Genomic DNA, 18,610 nt, shown 5'->3' on the forward strand with positions numbered 1-18,610 from the left:
TAACACATTAGTAACACAAAGGTTGTATATGTTAACATTAGTTAATGCACTATGAACTAACATTAACTAACAATGAACAATTTGTATTTACTAGCATAGCATTAAAAAAGATGAATAAATACTGTAAATAAATATAAAGTTAATTGTTAGTTCATGATACCTAATGCATTAACTAATGTTATACCACGGGTCTGTTGAATGCTTGATTCTGATTGGTTGACGAATGTTCTTGGTTGACGGTGTGCAATTGTTTTTCAATTAAACGCACAGCTATGAAGTAGTTCCAGGTCTTGACTGCATAACGGTTCCATATCACTTCTCCAGATTATTTAGTTATTTCAAAGAGCCCTACAGGTTACCACAACAAAATAGCCAATTACAACAAAGACATTGGTTTTGACGTTGACTACTACCCCTGGAGTCGCGAGTTCGAATCCAGGGCGTGCTGAGAGTGACTCCAGCCAGGTCTCCTAAAAAACAAATTGTCCGGGTTGCTAGGGAGGGTAGAGTCACATGGGGTAACCTCCTCATGGTCGCTATAATGTGTGGTTCTCGCTCTCGGTGGGGAGCGTGGTGAGTTGTGCGTGGATGCCGTGAAGAATAGCGTGGGCCTCCACACGTGCTACGTCTCCGCGGTAATGCGCTCAACAAGCCACGTGATAAGATGCGCGGATTGACGGTCTCAGATGCGGAGGCAACTGAGATTCGTCCTCCGCCACCCGGATTGAGACGAGTCACTACGCCACCACGAGGACTTAGAGCGCATTGAGGATTAGGCATTCCAAATTGGGGAGAAAAGGGCAGAAAAAAAAAGAAGAAGAAGAAGAAAAAAAACGTCAAACAATGTCTATAATATCCTACATTTATTTGAATTTCGGTTGAAAAGCATCCTCGCACTCCTCGTCTCACCCGTACTTACACATGCTCACACACATACATACGCATGCACATGCACACACACACACATACACACACACACACATTGAGACTCGTTTCGCGCTCCCCACGACTTGATCAATACAATGGTTTCTGTTATCTTAAATAACTTTTAATATGTGAAACTTTTTATGTTTCAATGTATTTCGCTCTAATCAGCCTCACATAGCTATAATGGAAAGCACCGTACTAACCCTCCCCCTCTCTCTCTCTCTCGCTCGCACACACACACATGCATGCACTACCTTGTTACTCCAATGCCGAAAAGCAGCGCATCCTCCGTTGCTAGTTCTAAAGTGACGTTTTCAAACAAGCAACAAAGGCTTTAGCTGTACAAAGCTAGATAAACTTGATCAATAAAACAGTTTCTATATTATCAGAAACATCTGTGGGAAACACCCTCATGCTCCCCCTCCCCCTCTCTTAAGCTCTCACACACGTGGACACACATAAATGATACTTATTACACACACACTTACTCACAAGCGAAAAACAGCCATCATTTCAGCGTACACCTGCATCTCAGTGGGGTTGAAAACAGTTTTTAAGGTTTACAATGGAAATGTGGCGACACTTCACTGCTGCTGAGAAGTGCTTAAACTTACATCTTGGTGATTTTGAAGCGATGTTACTTCTGACGAGAGCTGCAACAAATAAAGGTAATCCCAGTAGCGATCTCTCTCAGTTTCTGAGCTTCTCTCTTTCAATCCCTCAAAAACAAACTCACACACAAACTCTCATACACATGCACAAACTTACTAACTTGTTACTCCAGTAAGTGCTCCAGTAAAGCACCACAAGCCTCGCTAACCTCCGTTGCTAGTTCTAAAGTGATGTTTTCGAAATAGCAACAAAGGCTTGAGCTGCATGAGAGCAAAACGCTGAATCCGTATCGGAAGCAAGTAGTTCCATTCACAAGAGTGTTTTAGGGACGAAAACCAGAAAATGTCTTGAGATAAAACCCTGAACGATGTATTAAGGTGTGGCAACCATGGTATAAGTGGAATAATTGACTCCGTCCCGTTGAATTATTGAAAAATAATGCACACCTGAGGTGTAACAGTCGCTCCGCTGCACGTTGTGACTGCACACCACCTCGGGTGTGCATTATTTTTCAATAATTCAATGGTCCATCGTCAATTATTCCTTACTTAACGAATGGAACCTTATTGTAAAGTGTTTCCATTAATATTATAAAAGTTTAAGTTTTTGTAAAAAGAGGTCAGGCTTGTTTATTTAGCTGATGTCTACAAGGTTTATTCATTCAGGGTTCAATGTTATTTAGCCAATTTAGCTCTCCACTATTTACATGAATGAAGAATAATTTGAATAAGGTAATGTCTATGTTGGTTATGGCCCTGCTTATGTGTTTAAACTGACATTGTTGGTCCTGTTAGATTGTTTTGACCGGACGTGATAGTAAACCACAGCTGTACAGGACATTACTAATGCTCATAATAGAAGTGTTGTGTGCTTGAGAGGGAGTTTATAGAGGTTATAGAGCACATTTATTTTCTTGTCAAGATTGCTGGTAAATGGTACAGCATGTGTGAGAGCAGCTGAACAATCAGCTCTCAATGTCGTTTCACACTTCTGTTAAGTTTGTACTGCTTGATGAGGATGAATGTTAAAAATGACTCTGATCATTACTTTCCTAACATTGCATCTGCTTCCTAATAACTCTCTAATTGTAAATGACATAATATTGTGTCCACCTCTAATTCTACTTTTCCAGTTGGATGCTTAGTAGGAGTTATACAACTTCATTAACAGCTTGTAAAAATGTGACAGAGTTAATTACACACAGACACATGCACATGTATGTATACAATAAAGGACACGTCCTGTTTCTAATCAGCCTGTCTGTTAACAGTGAGGGAATTGCCTGGGATTCATTTTATACAGATGGTAACCCAAAAGTTCCCTGTCATTGCTAGAAATACAATGTATTGTAGACATAGGAGCATGAACAATTTCCACCTATTAAATGATTAAATAATAACAGTCATAGCGCGCCTTCTCACATGCCATGTAATAGCCAGTAAATGTAACCATAACACGTTTATTATGAGGTCATAGCCTCTCAAAAGAAGATAGAATGGTTCCAAAATTCAACCCAGTTTATGCTTCAGAAATATTATGGGGGAAAAGAGTGCTCAGTTGTAATCAGTCTATATAGTCTATAAATAGAGATGTTGTGATGTAATAGCTGTTACGGTGTTTCACCTGCTCTCTGGGGTGAAATGCTCACTATGAAAGAATCCACTTTTATGATATAAAACGAACTGTTTGTAGTTGAGTTCTAGAGTACTGTGTGACTTGTGGTTCTCCATCATTTGCACAGCCAGCAGCTGGCTCTGGGCAGCTGTTCAAACACAGGGGTTTTAGATTGAAGGGTGGGAACATTGTGTAGTCTCAGTGGTAATTACAGGGTCACAGTGGCTCCTGGGTTAGACACACTACCTCTTTCTCGGTCTTTAAAAATATACTTAACTTTAGTGTGATTGCGAGTGTTTTCATACATTTCACATTTTCTTGGGTATCTTCTGGTTTGAAGACTTTTGATTGATCAATGTTTCTTTACTTCTATACCTTGAATGTAAAAAGCATCATGCCAGGTGAAATGTAATTAATAAATGGAGATGTTGTCACCTTTCATCTAAAAGCATCTTAAAGGGATAGTTGACCTCAAATGAAAATTATGTCATCATTTACTCTCTCTTATGTTGTTTCAAAACCAACCTGGTCTTATTGAAACACATTGCTATACGTATATTTTTGCAAAATGATTTTTATGTGGCTCGTTGTACATATCGTTGAAGTTTCCTGGTAAAATGAACACTAGAGGCGCTAAAACAACAATGATATCTGTTCCCTTTCACAGAAATTATCAGTTCATAAACACTTAATCTTTAGACTGGTTCCTTTCTTGACATCTTGTGACATCAAAACACTTGCTTACTGTTGTGCCACAGTTTTCAAACTGGGAGGCGCGCCTCACCAGGGGTGCGCCAACCCGATCTCATTAAAAGTCGTACATCATTTACGAGGTGGCTATTTCATGTGATGTCGCATGATTTTGTTCGCATAAACTCGTATGATTTCATCACGTGCAAATTCCCGGATGTCTAATGCAGAAGTAAGTGTGGGTTTCACGCATGAGGCGTTAAGAACATGCTTATTAATATGATGCCCTTACCCAAACCCCTTATCTAAACTTAACCATTCAGTAGAGTGTGTAAACATGATAGGAAGCTGTTGTATGTGACAGAATTAAGTAATTGTCACGTGTTAGATGTAAACGATGTCCAGCGACGTCATTGGCTGTATTAAAAGTCATGGGAATTAAAATGAGTGCAGAGTGCATATCATATGAATTAGCCAAATTTAGAAAAGTCGTTCGAATATTGCCGATTTCACTGTGAGAATGTGTTGCGTGCACCAGAGCTTGTCAGGGGAGGCGCGAAGATCGATGATGAATTCAAGTAAAATCAAAAGATACTTAAATACAATAAAAAAGTATTGTCAAGATAAATGAAAATTAATAACTTAATGGTCCATACTCCAGCATTATAGACCGTAGCTTTTTGCCGTATTAATACTATTAAATGCATATTGTGCGAGAGTGCATCCATGTACCAGTTGCGCGAGCACGAATCTCTCCACTCGCACGCTGATTTCCTTCGTTCTTGCACAAAACTGAACGCGTGCTCTTAAATATATGCGGCTCTATGAAATCTCCCTGCTCTTGCTCATAGAGTGCGTGTGCACACTCAAAATGTGTCCTGTGCACTCACGAATCTCTAATAAAGCCATATAGCTCAGCCTCTGTTCACCTGTCACGATGTGTCCATTGTTACGAGTTCAACATTATGTCGGGTGGATTTGGCTTCATGTGTTTGTGACAAGTGCTGTTTCACATAGAGACGGACATGTGATGTGAATTTATCACAAATATAGGCAAAAAACAGTTAAGTAATTCCTTTGTCATAAGGGCAAACATGTATTTTTTTATCAAAATAATGTAGAATACGGTTTCATAATATTAATAAAAATGTTCATTAATATTTAATCACGCACCAGTGTATGACGTATTGCCGAATGAGTCTGTCAGACTGAATTTAAGGTTATTGATGATCATATTGACCCATGCTTCACGGTTGGGATGGTGTTCTTCGGCTTGCAAGCCTCACCCTTTTTCCTCCAAACATAACTATGGTCATTATGGCCAAACAGTTCAATTTTTGTTTCATCAGACCAGAGGACATTTCTCCAAAAAGTAAGATCTTTGCTCGAAGTGTAATAAGGGCGACACACTCTCTCATGAGGTAAATAAATGACAGGAGATTGGAGGAACAGCGCATCTTTCTTGAATCTACAGGTGCAACTGTTAATATGTTTGCTCAGCAATCATTTAATAAAGATGTTTGAATTATACCCCATCTTGTATTCTGCATTATTATTATGATGCCTGTGATGTGCCTGGTGGAGACTGAGATGATACAAATCACTTCACACAGGACGCGCCGGTTTAGTGTAATAAAGTGCTTAGTGCTCGTAAGCAAACGCAACCGAACTATGAGCGCTTCTGTTACTCTAAGCATGAGGAGGAGTTTTGGAGAACAGAACCGCTATGAAAACACTGTAATAATGCTCTAACTTAATATAAACTGAGCAGAGTAGTGCAAATAATCTTTGAAGCAAGCAGACTATTCATTTATTGAAATAAATTGCAGCCCTGCGATTTAATAATCCCACAAAGTCATATCGCGATTTCGATTTTATTTTGATTAATTGTGCAGCCCTAATTTGAACTGTTTAAAAGTATTAACATTGATTTTTTGAACATGTACAAAAACCGGAACTGTCTCTTTAAGAAAATCGGCATTTCTGTAAAGAGCTTCTGTAAATGAGCACGTTAACAAGTGAGGACTCTGATGCTTTATACATCCATGCCATTTGTGATTTGAATTTAATGTTTATTTTTTGTTGTTTTTGATCAATAATTGTGTGTAAAGAAAAGAAAAAGTATTAACAGAGACATTATTTAATGACAAATGGGTCATTTGGATCTCATCTTTGGACATACGTTACATGGAACAACTTTTACTCTCAACACACAGTGAAAGGATCTCAATGCTGAATATTTTACCACTATAGTACACAATCACTGGTGAACGAAATCTGAACATTTACCAGCCAGTGGTTTATCACAGACATTTAGTCGCATAACACGAAATTTGTTTGCAAATGAGAGCAATTTAGTGGTGGGTTGCGCGTAGAGTAAAACATAGATCTTGGGATTTAAGAATCAATATTGAGATTGTTCAAATGAAGATCGTGATGCATTGGAAAATCTATATTTTTACCCAATCTTAATTTCACCTCAGAACTGTAATGATACATGTAAGCAACCACATAATCTCATTTTGCAATAATGTCACCATAGTCACATAATTTTCATGAGATCAGTCTCTCTAAAACTGTATGACTTTCTCTCTTCTGTGAAACACCAAAAGAGAACTGCGGTCACCATTCACTTTCATTGAATGAGAAAAAAAAAATTCTCCTTGTGTATTCTACAGAAAAAAAGGAGAGTCATACAGGTTTGGAACAACATGAGTATGAAAAAATGGTGACAGAATTTTCATATTTTTGTTAAACTAACCCTTTAAATCATTCTGAATGGAAAAGATACCTCATAAAGGTATGCTGGCCTCATACTGGCTTTCCTTGAAAGAGTAATGTGTGACATTTCCCAGGCCTTGCAAGAAGACAAACAACAGGCTTAATAAGGAATAAAACGTAGCTGATTATGAACGCATGACTCTTCCAATGTAAATTATTTAACAGGATGAAGATTTTGTGATTATGTTACATGACTAGCACAACACAGAACTCCTGGCCTGAATGGTATTTCTCGCTTTCCTTTTGGAGTTATTCTTCACCTCGGAAAAAAAATGTGTCATAACTGGTCAAAGGCAATTCAGCTTAGTTTAACAGCCCTGTGTGTGTGCGTGTGTGTGTGTGTGTGTTTTTTTTTTTTAACCTCTCAAATAGGTGATACACAAGACATGCATAAAATGTCATGCCATATCAGACACATTTTTAGTGAGAATGCATGCAATATGAAAATTATGTAAATATTCCTCTAACTTAACTGTTGTTATGCAACTCATCAGCCACTCCCCATCTGACTGGAAAAGACGTTATGGAATTTCTATTCTAGTCTCCTTGAATTCACACACAGTCAGGATTTTATAAATAATCATGAGGCAAGACAAGAGCTCACAATTATGTCTGTGCTATGTATATAACTTTTGCCTTGTCTTCAGCTTGGCTGGCTTTTTTCAAAGCCTTCTTGAACTTAGCAATGCAAGATTCCCCATTGTCAGTGGAAAGAGATAATCTTTTTAAATCCTGTGTTTCACCTACAGACCTGTCTGAACCTGTGTCCCTTACTCAGAGATATAGCTCCTCCTCTCAGCCATCTCCCATAGACACTAACTGCCAGGGGCGAATAGTCCATTTGCAACTAAAAGGATGCTCCTCGTGCCTGGGCAGGAAGGCCCTGTGTGGTTTGTACCGGTTGGAAACCACACTCACACCCTCCTCCCCACACATACACTCTTACACAGAGAAACCTGTCTTTGAGCATTCAAGAACAGTTCAGTCTTTCAGGACAAGCCATTGGCGCTCGGTGTGTGTGTGTACCCTCACCTCTGTGTTGTTTACCACTTACCAACCTTGTGTGTGTTTCACTGACTCCTGGTTTGGCCTTGCCACGTCAAATTACAGTCTCCTGCCTGCTGTCCAGAGAGAAAAAGTGGCTCTGCTTTACGTGTATGTGTGTGCTTGTGTTTGGTTGGACTCCTGACCAGTCTGGTCTATGGAAATGAAGAGTTCTTCTCTAAAAGACTGGACTGAGACCAGAGCTGCAGAGAGCCTGGCTGTTTCCCTCTTTAGAAGCTGAGCAGTAGAGTTTGTTCCTGTCTGTTCTTTTTCAACTTTTGTGTGGTTTGGAGGCAGTGAAGATGAGTGGATTTCTGTATCGTGGCAGGTAAGGTGTTTGCTTTTGACAGAGCAGGAACTATATACTTCAGAAATGTTGCGAGACTTGAGAGAAAACAGCTTGTGTTCTGTTTTGGATGAATTTTAGTTCTTCTTTGTATGGCAGTAACATTCCGCAATGTCTTTGAGACATGCTTGTTGTTAAAATATGAAACCAGACATGACTTGGAAATTGCATTAATTAAAAAAAATGTGGAGGTACTATGTCTGGTTTGCTTGACTCACACTAAACCGCAAATCATTACATTGGTACATTTGACAGAAGTCAATAAATTTGGATTCTACTGCTGTACAACTGCAACAGCTAACTGTTTATTATTCAACTCTAAAATAATGGGAATGCTGTAGACCAGTGTTTTCTATTCTGGTCCTGGAGTTCTCCCAACACTGCACATTTTGTATGTGTTCCTTATTTGACACACTCAATTTGATTCATAAGTACTTTACTAGTGAGTTAATGAATTGAATCAGGTGTGTTAGATAAAGGAGACTTCCAAAATGTGCTGTATTGTGGGTACTGTTGGACCACAATTGGGGAAAATACTGCTCTAGTCTAGACTATGATCCTCCGTTTATGTAGTACCACTGTTTAAATAACAACATTCTCATCTGGGCAAAAGATTTGACTATTTGTCATTGTGGGGGAGTTGGTTTCTCAGCTGACCGGGGTTGGTCAATCACCAGTGTGACTATGAATGACCCAGAGCAGGTGATCATGGCTCATGGATCTTCCTGACCTCTCAGGGTATTGGACTTGTCATGTTTTTTTGTATTTGTGAAGAAGCTGGATGGAAAGTTTTCCTTTACCATGGAAAATCCTGATGCAATCGTGCCTTTTTACAGGAACAAAAGGGGAACATTACAAACTCATTTACATAGACCCATCCCCCACAAAATGTGCACCTTAGTGGTGGATTCGCAGACATGGTGAAGTTGTTGATACTCTCAGCAGTCCTCAGTCAGCTGTGGATGGAAAACCATTTGTTTGTTACTTTGCCTGTTCAACCCTTCTGTTGAAGATGTCTCTGTGGGGCTATAATGCAATATGAGATTGATGTCATATTGCTCTTTGGAGACATGGAGATCTTTGAAGTGGTTTGATGTGCATCATGTAAATTAAGCGTGCTGTAAAACTCCTGCTTCTTTGTCTCGGAGTTCAAAGCGAGGAAATTTAACGGCCCCATCTATCACACTATATCTGGCCTGTGTTATTGTCTGAGCCCATTTATCTGATAAGTGTTAATAGCTAATGTGTGACAGTCATTATCTAATGGGTCTTCAGGAAGGGACTGCTGCTGCCTTGCTGCCTAATCAATTAATGGTTTAAATGACAGTGTTTTTGGATTAATGGAACTCTTAAGAAAACTGGTCTCTGAACAGTTTAAAAAGCACCTTATTTCATCCTACCTCATTATACAGCCTTCAAAGGCAGCATTTTCCTGTTTTTGGACGCAGCCTTTGACTTCAGGTTACAGTTTAAATTAGGCGCATGAGCGGTGCGTGCAGTGCTGCAGCCAGTGAGAGGAGAGACGCCTTGCCTCGCTTCCACGCAGCACACGCTGAAGTCAGTGGACAACATGTTGAAAATGCACTGTAAACCTATTTATCACAATCACACTCTTTTACAACAAAGGCTTTTATGACTCAACATAAATTACTGTACTGAAATACTCACTCATTGACTTAAAAAAGACATCTTGATGCAAGTTAATCACCCAGTAACAGGCACGCAATACTTTGCTCAAGTAAACTTGATTTCATGACTGTTTAGTTTATAAAATAATTCAATTACCCACTCTCGATAAACATCTGATTATTTATATCCTTCATCCCAGGAAAACTTTGATGTAGTTGTTTGGGGTGTAACGATTCACTCATCTCACGATACGGTTCGGTTCACGATTCGGTTAAACTAAGCCTGAATCAAGAAAAGTTATGACTGAAAGTTTTTTATTATTATTATTACTTTATAGACATATGCAATTCAGTTAGTTTCCTTAAAATTGTAGCTAAATGTACTGTTCTTAAAAGTGCTAAATGATCCATCAGAGATGTACTTGAACTAACAATCTGCCCAGAACATGGCAATGGACACCAAATGGAAATATTAGCTAATAATTTTGCTTACTGAAAATACAGAATTATGTTGGATACATATGCTGGTTACACACTGTCACTGATACATTTCAAATATTTTAAATAAAAAAAATATTTTTCTAAAAAAGCATTGTCTCTGATTACATCTAAATATTCTTTAAAAAAAATACATATTTAATGGAAATACATGATTATCTAGTTAAATAATAATCATTTACTGATGAAATTAAATCAGATATGACATTTGACATTAAGATTATATTCCCCCATAGCATTATTATACCTAATATTCAGCATTATATATAGTAGATTAATATGGCACTCTCATTCAACCTCTGTAAACTTAAATTTTTTCTCGCGCAGTCAGAGCAGATCACTCTCACGCTTCAAACAGACATTCAATCCGTCGCGCTGAAAAGGTGTGTCTCTCTCCTACTGCTGGTTTCAGTTTCAGATTTCGCAGTTTCAGCTGAACTCAATGTACAACACCTGTGGTTGCTAGTGTGCAATCATATTTTAGAGCTCCTTGTGTGCAATGAAGCGATTTCCAATTGTATGCTGGTGTTAAGTAGGCTTAGGATGTCGCCCATATTGGATAGAACAGACGCTAAAATAATTAAAAATTTTTTTTAAAAAGGCCCAGCTCCACAGTGCCCATCATCACATTTTTGAACCGCGATGTATCGTGCCATGATAAAACATTACACCCCTAGTGGTTACCAAAAATCACTTTTTTAAACAGTACAGATGCGATGAAAACTTAAAGCGTGTCTCATGATCAAAAGCATAGGTTTGTACTTGCTATATTATTTGTACCCCCAAAATCTACACCCCTGCTACTGATGATGATTGTTGGTGCCAGACGGGCTGGTTTGAGTATTTCTGTAACTGCTGATCTCCTGGGATTTTCACATGCAACAGTCTCTAGAGTGTATAGAGAATGGTGCGAAAAAACAAAACAACCAGTTCTGTGGATGTAAATGCCTTGTTGAAGAGAGAGGTCAACGGAGAATGTCCAGACTGGTTTGAGCTGACTGAAAGGTTATAGTAACTCATATAACCACTCTGTACAATTGTAGTGAGCAGAATAGCATTTTAGAATGCACAACATGTCGAACCTTGAGGTGGATGGGCTACAACAGCAGAAGACCACGTTGGGTTCCACTTCTGTCAGCCAAGAACAGAAAACTGAGGCTGCAGTGGGCCTACCATTTGTGCACCTCAGCAGAAATCCAGATTTGTCAGACCAGGCGATGTTTTTTCAATCATCTATTGTCCAGTTTTGGTGAGCCTGTGCCCACTGCAGCCTCAATTTCCTGTTCTAAGCTGACAGAAGTGGTGCCCGGAAGGGTCTTCTGCTGCTGTAGCCCATCCGCCTCAATGTTCGATGTGTTTTCTGCATAGAATTGTTGTTACATGTGGTTATTTGGGTTACTGTCACCTTCCTGTCAGCTTGGACCAGTCTGGCCATTCTCCTCTGACCTCTGTCATTAACAAGCCATTTTCGCCCACAGAACTGCCACTCGCTGGATGTTTTTTGTTTTTCGCACCATTCTCTTTACACTCTAGAAACTGTTTTGCGTGAAAATTCCAGGAGATCAGCAGTTACAAAAATACTCAAACAAGCCCATCTGGCACCAGCAATCATGCTATGGTCTAAATCACTGAGATCACATTTTTTACACATTCTGGTGGTTGATGTGAACATTAACTGAAGCTCCTGACCCATATCTGCATGGTTTTATAGATTACACTGCTGCCACACGATTGGTTGATTAGATAATCGCATGAATATGTAGATGTACAAGTGTACCTAATAAAGTGGCCGGTGAGTGTATGTGTGTCTTTGGATACTTTGTTTTATGTTATTTCCGTTAAAGGAATTGTAAAATTAGCACAATCCTCTGAGTAGCATGCTAGCAGCTAAAAGTTTGTTTACAAATTGCGGCTGCAGACACCTTGTGTTTCTCAAAGCTATTTGTGCGTCATAGGTTTTTGACCAATCACAAGCTGCAGCACCTCCCACAGTCCCTGTATGTGCCAAAAGTACCTACTCTGGAGTTAAAATGGGCTCAGTAGTTCCTCAGGCTCGAATGCGATGAAAAGTACTAGTCTCAGGGAAAAGAATCTAAAACAGGCTTTAGTCCCTGCAGTGGAAAATGGCCTTTAGTGAGTTAGCCATTTAAAACAAGAGCGTTGCAGTTGGATGCCTGTGGTATTTGAGACATGTGAAAGAATGAGCATACACTATTAGCCTATTATAGTGTCACATACTTAAAATTAGACATTAACTAATACAGAAACAAACATCTGATTCTTAGCTATCTCATGACAACAGTCAGTATATGATAATTGCTTTATGCTATTAAATACAATGGAAAAACAATACATATGTGTCTGTCTGTCTCTCTGTCTGCCTGTCTGTCTGTCTGGATGTATAAGTTAAGCACTCAAGCATTAAGTGCATGTGGAAGATGTGCACATCTATCACAAATGTCCTTTTTTATATCAGTTTGAGCTGATGATTTGTAATCTGAGCTGCGTTGTATAGCCTGTGGGCACTAATCAATAAGAATGTGATTTGGAGGTTAAATATTAATGTTTGGAGGAACTGTGCTTACTGAGCACTGAGCACTTTGCTAATATCGTTTGTCATGTTTTTACATTATAATGTAGAAAAATAAGAGCCATTTTAATTTTTTTTTTTTTGTGTAAGATGGTACATAGGCTTGAGTATTTGTTATCTATTAACATGAAGCTGATGCTACTTACAGTATGGTGAGGGAGGCCGCAGACATTCAACCCAGAAACAGGCAGTAAAAAATGACTGTTAAACTCTGGTAAAGGGATAGCTGGTAAAGGGATAGCTCACATAAAAATAATCATCATTTACCCCCTTTTATGTCATTTAAAACCCATATGATTTTTTATAGATGAAACACAAAAGGAGAGGTTATGCAGAATGTTAGGAATTGACAGCCTCAATTACCATTTACTTTGTGTGGAAAAAGATGCAATAAAAGTGAATGGTGACTGAGACTAAGACATGGATTCCCCCTTCAGAGACTGAAATGGCACTGGACTTGTCTAATTTGTACTACAGAAATGATCAAACAGAAGCAATTTTTTTGTTGTATATTACAGGCACTATAATGAAAGTAAAGCTGCCCGGCCGAGGAGCATGATCAACATGGGTGGTAAGTATATTCTTCCAGAACGACTTCCATTGATGTCTAGGATAGATGCACCAATTTTTCAGAGATTTGCAAACGTACACTTATTTTTAAGCAATAACACACAAACAACAGCAACGTGCTTTTATTAAGTACAAATGAATGATTGTGAGTGGGATATTGCTTGTAAACAACAGAAGTTAAAATAAAAAGAAGTTAATATAAAGTAACTGACATTTCAAGCACTATTTTGGTTATTTTTGCTCTGCCAACAAAAATAGTTCCAAAAGAAGCCAAAATGTTGTAAATAGAGAATAGTGGAGTGATAGAAACAGTGAAGCGTTCCAGTGCTGTTATTTGATATATCAGCACTTTTGGAACATACTTTTTGTCAAGGTGAATTAGAGGACCAGAACAAACTATTATATAATTGACCTTATTAAACAAATAGTTCTGACTCTAAATTGTAATTGGATGAGCTGCATTCAAAGCAATTGTAAAATGTTAAGAAACTCTTCCTTGTGTCCCTTCTATGAAGTGCACTGATAGAAAAGCATGGCAGTGACATTCTAAAACATTTTGAATCCCTCTGATCCCTGTTGCTTTGATGTGTTGCCCCTTTCTGAAGACAATTTGGTAGAAAACCTCCTCAGAAAACATACAGTATATAAGCACATATTTATGAGTTGCTAATAAGGCTAATGGCCAAACTATGTTTAACTAAATGTTCCACAAAACCCCTTGACAGACATGTTTGGCATTTCTCTGGCATGGAAAATGTCTCTAGTGCAACAGTCCTCTAACATGCAGTTTTCTCCAGTACGCCTACTGGCTCTTTTCCAATACACATCACTGGCACATATTAAATAAAAGTCCTTTAATAAGCTTTAATGAGGCCATGCCATGGTTTTAAAGAACTGCCAGAAGTTTAAACTTTGCCAGTGTTGCTGTTATTATGCTCTCTGGGGGACTCTTCTCTCCTGATGCTGGGAAAAAACGAAAAATTTTGTAGCCTTGTTCCTGGAATTTTCCTGGTAATACTTTTACTGTAATGTTTTGGCACAGTTCTGAGCATGCATGTAGATGTTTTTGTAGGCCTATATGTGCGCATTAATGAGTGTATATGTTATAATTAGAGTTGTACGTTTTTAAAAGAATAGTTCATGCAAAAATGAAAATTCTGTCATTATTTACTCACCCTCATGTCGTTTCGAACGCAATAGAAGTATCATAAATTTAGTTCATGTGTTAATCACATCTTGCCATACAACAACAGTTCATTGACCAGAGACTGTCAAGCTCTAAAATGGACAAGAAAACATCATAAAATTAGTTCATATAGCTCATTTCCTGAAAACATTTATTGAAAATCTTCACCTCTGCTGAAGGTTACGTCTAGCCTGCGAAAATGGTCTAGTTGCAAGTTTTAGGGCTTGTGATATTCCTTTAATATAAAACTGTTGATTAGTGCCCTTTGTAAAACTTTATAAAGTTTTTGTTAAAAGTTTTGTTTTTTCTAACTCTTGGTTGTATTTTAACAGATTCCTCCAGTGAAGACACAGAAAAGAGCTCTGTACTGCAGACACATAGCCTCAGAGAGTTTGAGCAGGTAGGTGCTTGCTACTGATTTCCTGAAAAGAGCTTTTACATTCTGCTGATAATATGTGAAAAACATTTGTCAAGCCTCTGAGCGCTGGTCGTTGGTTTGAGAATGTAGATCTTTGGCGTTTACATGCAAAAAAAGTGATTCAGTGAACCAAAGGAGAACCAAAAATGAAAGTTCCATCATCATCATTTACTCAACCTCATGTTGTTCCAAACCCATACGACATTAATTTTTCAGTGGAACACAAAATATTATGAAAACTACAGAGTTTTCATTTTTGGGCAAATTATCCCTTTAAAACACAGATGCAAATACTTTTTCTTTGTTGTCCACAAATGGTTTAAGGAATCAGAACTGTCCTCTGATTGCTCAGATAATAGTTGAGTGTGTCAGTTCTGGCATGTTCTGGCATGTTAATATGCCATCATGTTGTCTTGTTTCATTCTAGGAAGGATTTCGAACAGCTTCACTATTGACAAGTTCTTTCAGCCTGTTGTCCTCTCTAATCAGATTTACTCTTGCTGTTGTCCTGTAAACAAAAAGGAATCCATCATGTTTCCCAACAGCTATGTATGTATGAATACAATCGAGTAAAATTTCATTTAGGTTTTTAGCTTTTTTATGTGCTTTCAATAAATCACACTCTGGAGCAGAGCAGGATCTGGAATGCCTGCTGTACACACACTGCTGTATCTGTATGTGAAAGACTTTCTGGGAAGGAAGCCAGCATATTATGCCTGTGATATAACTTCAGCCTTGCTACCTTTAATTAGGAGAGGCCTCTGTGAAAGACTGCAGTTTTTTTCTTCTTCTGAAGAGTTTGGGTGTGTATGTGTGGGGTTTTGGAAAGAAGATCACTTTGAGACACCAAAGAGAAAGAGAAGGATCTTGAGATGGTAGACATATTATCAGTGGACTTTATAAAAGGGTCTTCAGGTCAAGAAAAATGATTTGCATTTTAAGCATGGTCAATGATAACATGCGTATATAACCATATTGATATATTTAAATAGTTTGTTTTGATGCTTGCATTGCATAGCCATTAAAACAATTGATATTGATGTACAAAGTCATAAACTTGTACATTACATTGTGATTTAACTTCACTAACCAAACTTTGGCTTTATAACTGTAGTGTTGGATGAAGTTAATTGTTATTGTTTTAATGCATATTCTCACATTAGTTTGAGCTCAAACAATTGGCAGACCCCCTACAATACTATCGAGGACCCCTTGTTTGATGACCCCTGCTGCATAACAAAGATTTCAGTTAAATCTTAAGTGTTAGCCATTGTTTTCTAAGTGGTCCATTTATTTCACATCTGATTTTCTCAGACTTATCCACAGCTTAATTTTCACGAATCTGCATATTCAAAGCTTCCACAACAGGAATCTCATCTCATGTTGCTCTTAATTGATGCAGTTTGTTATGGACGTTGTACCATTTTACTTATCAATGGTCCAGTGGCGGCATTTCACAAAAACCCAGGGTATGGCCAGGGGTTAATTTTAAATTAGGGGGAATCCTAACAACTCTCCTGCCCTCTGTCATATCAGAGTAACAGAAACATAAAAGCACAAAATTGAAATTAAAAAATTTATGACTATTTAAAATGCGCTTTTAAAGCTGCTGCATGCAATTTCTGCAGCCCGACTCCATTACTGATTTAATTTCCATAAACCAGGTAAAGAACTAAACTCCGCACAATCCTGAAGTGGGATCCAATCAAAGATGTCGCTGTTACAATGTAAACAGAGCTCATCAGTGACCTCCCGCTACCATAAATCATTGCTATTGACGGACCCTTCCTGCCGGTGTCATGCTCAGATTGAATTCTGTTCTATGAAGAATTATCTTGAATAAGCATCTTAATGAGGTGTATATTTCCCCGTTTTTGTCTGCGTGCTACGGGTTGGCAATTCATACTCCATATGCAATATGGAGTATGAATTGGCCATATGCAAACGCCGCCCCTGCAATTGTCCATTTTTGCTGTATTTTTAAGTTCTCAGTGTTGTGTCTCTTCGTGTGCATGTATGTGGAAATTTTAAATGAGTTAGTAGAGATCTTTTCTCCATAGATTAAATAATCATGCTATTGAACACAGTCGGCTTCCAGCCTATATTCCACAGAAATGTCAGTTTGAAACGCCAATCCATTCCACACTCGCTCAGCGAAATATGAATCTGCCAAAATATCATTTGTAACTGTCAAACAACTCAGCAGCATGTGATTGGAAGGTGAAGAAGTTAAAAGTAAGAAAAAAACTCTAAACACACTTCTTCAAATAGCCCCATTTGCTGTATTTAAGAAATTGAAAGCATATGGCTGCCTGTGAAGTTATTCATACTGTCCTCAAAAGCACTTACATTCATATGAAAAGAAGGTTTGTGTATAATTTGTGCTATTAAAACCTCAAGACAAATTACAATGGCTAATCTGTTATTTTGCCCTTATTTTGAAGACTTGGCAGGATTGTGTAGTTTTTTGACCGGCTTTGTCACGACCAGATCGTTGCATCTCATTGTGGCCTAGCCCTCCGTGTACCTCCATTGTGGCCTGGACCTTCGTGTACCTTTCAGCAACTAGTCACCAAAATTCAGAAGGCAACAGAAAACAAGAGCCTTTTGAGAGCTTCAGAGCTCGTCCTCTGCCACACTCTTTCATTTTGTTTTTCATTCGGATAGAAAATAGGTCAGAATTTTCCGCATGAAGAGCAACACATGCCTTGAAGCATTTGTGCTTTTTTTGCTCTCCATGTCTGATTCATGTCACAGAGGCAAAATCACTGAAGGTCTAATTGCTAATACTTACTGAAACACCCCCAGCAGAGGTAATACACAAAACTGGGGCAAATGCACCATACAGTTGCACCACTTCTGCATGCTATATTTCAATGCATAAAACTTGTATTTGTTAATATTGCTTTTATTGTAATTCAGCTTTACCATGTGCTATGAGTATTTACATTAAGTAACTGACATTCTTTTCAGTGCATACATGCCTTTCTATTCAAACGAGGCTTATTGTAGAATGCGCTTTATTCACAAAAGTCAGCGCTGTTTTGCCTGCCGCAATTAATGTTCATTTTATAAATAATTATTTGTCTTTAGGTGATTAAAGGAATTGTATTAAAAAGAGATGTTTGTGTACATTTTCTATTGATCATGGCATCAGTAATTAAAGGATGTAGAAAAGCATTACAACTGGTTATATATTTATACGTGCTGTGTAATTAAGCTCGCTTTCGGCTATCCTAGAGTCGATTCAGGTGCCTGGATCACAATCGGTACGATTACATGCATTTTAAAAGTTCAGTCGAACTAAAAAAATTATTTATCTTTTTAAAATGTCATGTAAATGCTTTAGTCCAACTGAAATCGCACCTGTCCTGTTTTTGCGAAATCGGACTAACAGAGCTTGATAATACGATTGTAGCTCAACTTCATCCAGCATGTATACTCGTTAATCAGACCACAGCTGGCCTCTGCATTTTAGCCACTGAAAGTAACTGAAATGACCACATCCTTTAAAATGTTGGGGGAAAAATGCCCTCGTAATGAATTGTAACATCTACTGTTCTGAATATCCTATTCTAGATAAATTAAATCAGTCAAATTAGTTCAAATAAATTAACCTTGTTGAGTATTTAGAACATTCTCTTTCTTTGTTTTCACAAAACTGACACCTTTTAAGTAAACTGAATTGTTTTGAGTTTAATGAACT

At 38.1% G+C, this 18,610-nt stretch overlaps 1 protein-coding gene across 1 annotated transcript in view; it reads left to right on the forward strand.

Annotated features, from left to right (window-relative positions):
• The first annotated feature begins 7,644 nt into the window (after window positions 1–7,644).
• LOC127456722 (myomegalin-like) overlaps window positions 7,645–18,610 on the forward strand; it is an 88,823-nt gene continuing 77,857 nt past the window's right edge. Inside the window, exons 1-3 of the mRNA XM_051725250.1 lie at window positions 7,645–7,996; window positions 13,249–13,301; window positions 14,819–14,886. Of these exons, the coding sequence (XP_051581210.1) occupies window positions 7,971–7,996; window positions 13,249–13,301; window positions 14,819–14,886 (147 nt within the window). The 5' untranslated portion in view covers window positions 7,645–7,970. The remainder of the gene's footprint in view (window positions 7,997–13,248; window positions 13,302–14,818; window positions 14,887–18,610) is intronic.

Source organism: Myxocyprinus asiaticus, chromosome 19 (assembly GCF_019703515.2).
Source record: "Myxocyprinus asiaticus isolate MX2 ecotype Aquarium Trade chromosome 19, UBuf_Myxa_2, whole genome shotgun sequence".
NCBI lineage: Eukaryota > Metazoa > Chordata > Actinopteri > Cypriniformes > Catostomidae > Myxocyprinus > Myxocyprinus asiaticus.